Source organism: Merops nubicus, unplaced genomic scaffold, assembly GCF_000691845.1.
Source record: "Merops nubicus isolate BGI_N331 unplaced genomic scaffold, ASM69184v1 scaffold2579, whole genome shotgun sequence".
NCBI lineage: Eukaryota > Metazoa > Chordata > Aves > Coraciiformes > Meropidae > Merops > Merops nubicus.
In genome coordinates, this window is record NW_008628821.1 from 250 (window position 1) to 3,398 (window position 3,149).

At 48.7% G+C, this 3,149-nt stretch overlaps 1 protein-coding gene across 1 annotated transcript in view; it reads left to right on the top strand.

The window, feature by feature from the left end:
• Positions 1–547: 547 nt before the first annotated feature.
• LOC103779140 (peroxidasin homolog) overlaps positions 548–3,149 on the top strand; it is a gene marked incomplete at its 5' end in the record, with an annotated part of 7,771 nt that continues 5,169 nt past the window's right edge. The window contains 3 exons of the mRNA XM_008946760.1: positions 548–656; positions 1,383–1,540; positions 2,772–3,142. Coding sequence (XP_008945008.1) covers positions 548–656; positions 1,383–1,540; positions 2,772–3,142 — 638 coding nt within the window. The remainder of the gene's footprint in view (positions 657–1,382; positions 1,541–2,771; positions 3,143–3,149) is intronic.

Genomic DNA, 3,149 nt, shown 5'->3' on the forward strand with positions numbered 1-3,149 from the left:
TCATGTGTTTACTTCTGAAGACATTTGAACAACAGGAGTTCTTTTTTTTGATTCATAGTGATGTATCTGATGTGTTAGCACTAAATCTGAACTGAGAAGTGTTCCACAAGTGGACAATTAATATGGGAGCAATTACATTCCAATGAATTTCATCAATTTCAGAAGCTTCCTTTGGAGGAAATAAATACATTATTTTGGGTTAACCCGCTATGACTTCCACATTTTCCTTTTCCAGTTTAACCACCAACTCAAACAGGCATTGAACTGCAAAGCAGTCCAGGAGCAAACTCCAAATATGACTTCCACAGCCACGTCCTGCAAAAATCACCTTTTTTTCAGGCAGTTAATTAGTTCTTCAGAACACCTACTTAAAAAAAATCAACCCATGGTGTTTATGTTGCAAGTAGAAACAGTTTGACCTACGTTGGAGTTACCATCAGCTGATGCACAGCTCGAAGAGCAAATTAATATCAAAGTAAAATCTGGGTGTTTTTTTCTTTCTTTCTGATCTTTCTGGGTGTTTTGTTCTTTCTTTTTCTTTGGGAAGCCACGGACATTGGTCGGAGTGGTGACACATTTGTAGCCACATCCATCCAAGAAGCCATCAGCAGCGTGGACCACGCCATCAACTCAACACGCACCGAGCTCTTCAGCAAGTAAGTGTCTGAAGCACCACGAGCTGAGACCTGAGGCAGAAAAAAAGGTAAAAAACCAACAAATGAATCTGTCTCAAACCTCCTTTCTTCACCGACGATCCTCAGAGGAAAGCTGTGGGATTGTTTTGAGTGTTGGAGGTTGAAGCTGCACCATGGAGGTGTGAGGATGTGGTAGAGCTTCGTAACAGGGATTTGGGATTCTGGAAAAATCTGCTATATGAATATCACCTTTTATGTCACTTATATCTGGGATGTGTATTGCCAGCTAGAGATGACCCCAAAAACAGTGTGTAGGAGGAAAAATAATCAGTGTTGCCAATTTGTAAGTAGAACTGACTTTGTAGGTGAACAGAAATAACAGTAATTCTAACCATTTCCTCAGTGAAAAATGACTTCTGGGGTGAATGGTCATTCCCTCCTCTTGTTTTTATGGAAAAGACAGGAATTTAAACCCCAAACCTCTGGGCTTCAGCAAGAAGTGAAAAACAAATTGCTGTAGCAGAGGAAAAAGCCAAGATGCTGAGGCAATTAAATATCTCTATTTTCCTGGGGGAAAGTCTTCTTTAATCATCTCCAGTGTGCAGGGAAACCACGTGAGACTGAGGCACTGGTTTTGGGGATCAAAAGAGCTCGGAGCCTGGCTCTTGCTGCCTGCAGAATCTCACTGCTCTGACCAGAGTCTGTTTATTTTCATGTTCCTGCATCACTTCTGCTCCCTTGGAACAGACGCCCCAAGACACCCAATGACTTGTTGGCTCTCTTCCGTTACCCCCGGGACCCCTACACCATCGAAACAGCCAGGGCAGGTGAGATCTTTGAGAGGACCTTGCAGCTGATCCAGGAGCACGTGCAACAAGGTCTCATCGTGGATATGAATGTCACAGGTAGGACAGAGTTTTTTTTCTTTCCCTTCTTCACTTTGCGCCTAGGATTAAATCGAAACCATTTCATGTGTAGGCATCTGGAAAGCTTCAAAAGTGCAATGATGGACCCAAAATGTGGGTCAGTTTTGAGTAGATCAAGGAATGTGTTGTCTGGGTTGCAGTGCTCTTTACATCTCATGGTTTTCCTAACAGCTGAGGGCTGGTCTTGTGTCTCCTGAACCAACTCAGTACTCAGGAGAGCGTTTCAGTTCCCTGTTTTGCTGAAGATTTCTTGACTGGCTTTGAAAACCTGAATCTTTAAAAATATTTCCTGCCTTCCAAGTGGCAACGAGAAAAATGCTGAAAAATAAAAAGGAAAAAAATATTTTTTTCTGGAATATTTGGGTGCTGAAACAGAGGAGGGGGGATGTCACTCCTCTGTCTCTCCACTGCTTTGACACCTTAGCTACAAACTCAGGCAGGTTCCAGCAACTCGGGTTCCTTTTCTTGAGGCAGGAGAAGAAGCAACAAAACAATGCAACGCCCAAAATACTCGGTGAGGTCCAAGCATCCAGCAGCTGGTCTCCAAAACTTGCTAGCTGGGGCTTTCCTCTACCTAGAGCAGACGTTCCCATGCGCCACACATTTCCACCTACACGTGTGAATCACCATGTAGCAGGCGTGTACAATATTTTTCCCTGGCTGGCTGCGCTCCAGGGTGTGAGGAATCTTCCTCCAGGGTGTGAGGAGTCTTCCTCCAGGCTGCAGGTCTGGTCTGGGCTGGTCGGACTGCCAGGCTCTGCTCCACGTTGCCTTCTCAGCAGCATTATTCAGCTCTTTTGTGCAGGGCAGCACCCTGGCCGTCACCCAGGGCTTCCCTGCTGCTCGTCACGTAGGGTTTGCATCGTTGATGGTGCTCAGGGTTGGAGTCATGACCCAGAGAGATGGAAAAGAAACCCGGAACAGAGACCGAGAGCACCCTCACTGTTTGCTCTGCCCATCACAACGTTTCTGGTTTCCACCTCTGTGCAATTTATGCTCTACCCTTTTCCCCTTTTTTCTTCTCTGGGGGCTTGATAGGACCCCGTGCTTCATTTCCCTTCCATCAGGACCTACCAGCACCCCAGCCAGAGACCTGGCTGTGCCCAGCAGGCGATCCCAGCGGGGGGATTCACGTGGAGCCCCCCACACAGGGCGGTGGGAACTGGGTGGGCGCAGCCGTGGTCTCACCTGGTGGTTTTCACCTTCCCAGGCTATCGGTACAACGACCTGGTGTCCCCTCACTACCTGACCATGATCGCCAACCTGTCGGGCTGCTCCGCCCACCGCCGCACCCCCAACTGCTCGGATATCTGCTTCCACAAGAAGTACAGGACCCACGACGGCTCCTGCAACAACCTCCAGCACCCCATGTGGGGAGCGTCTCTCACCGCCTTCCAGAGGCTCCTCAAACCCGCCTACCAAAACGGTTTCAACCTCCCCCAGCCCAGGGCCCTGCCCCTTCCTCTCCCTCGCCTGGTCGCCACCGCCATGGTGGGGACGGAGACCGTCACCCCCGACGCCCAATTCACGCACATGCTCATGCAGTGGGGCCAGTTTCTGGACCACGACCTGGACCAGACGGTGGCGG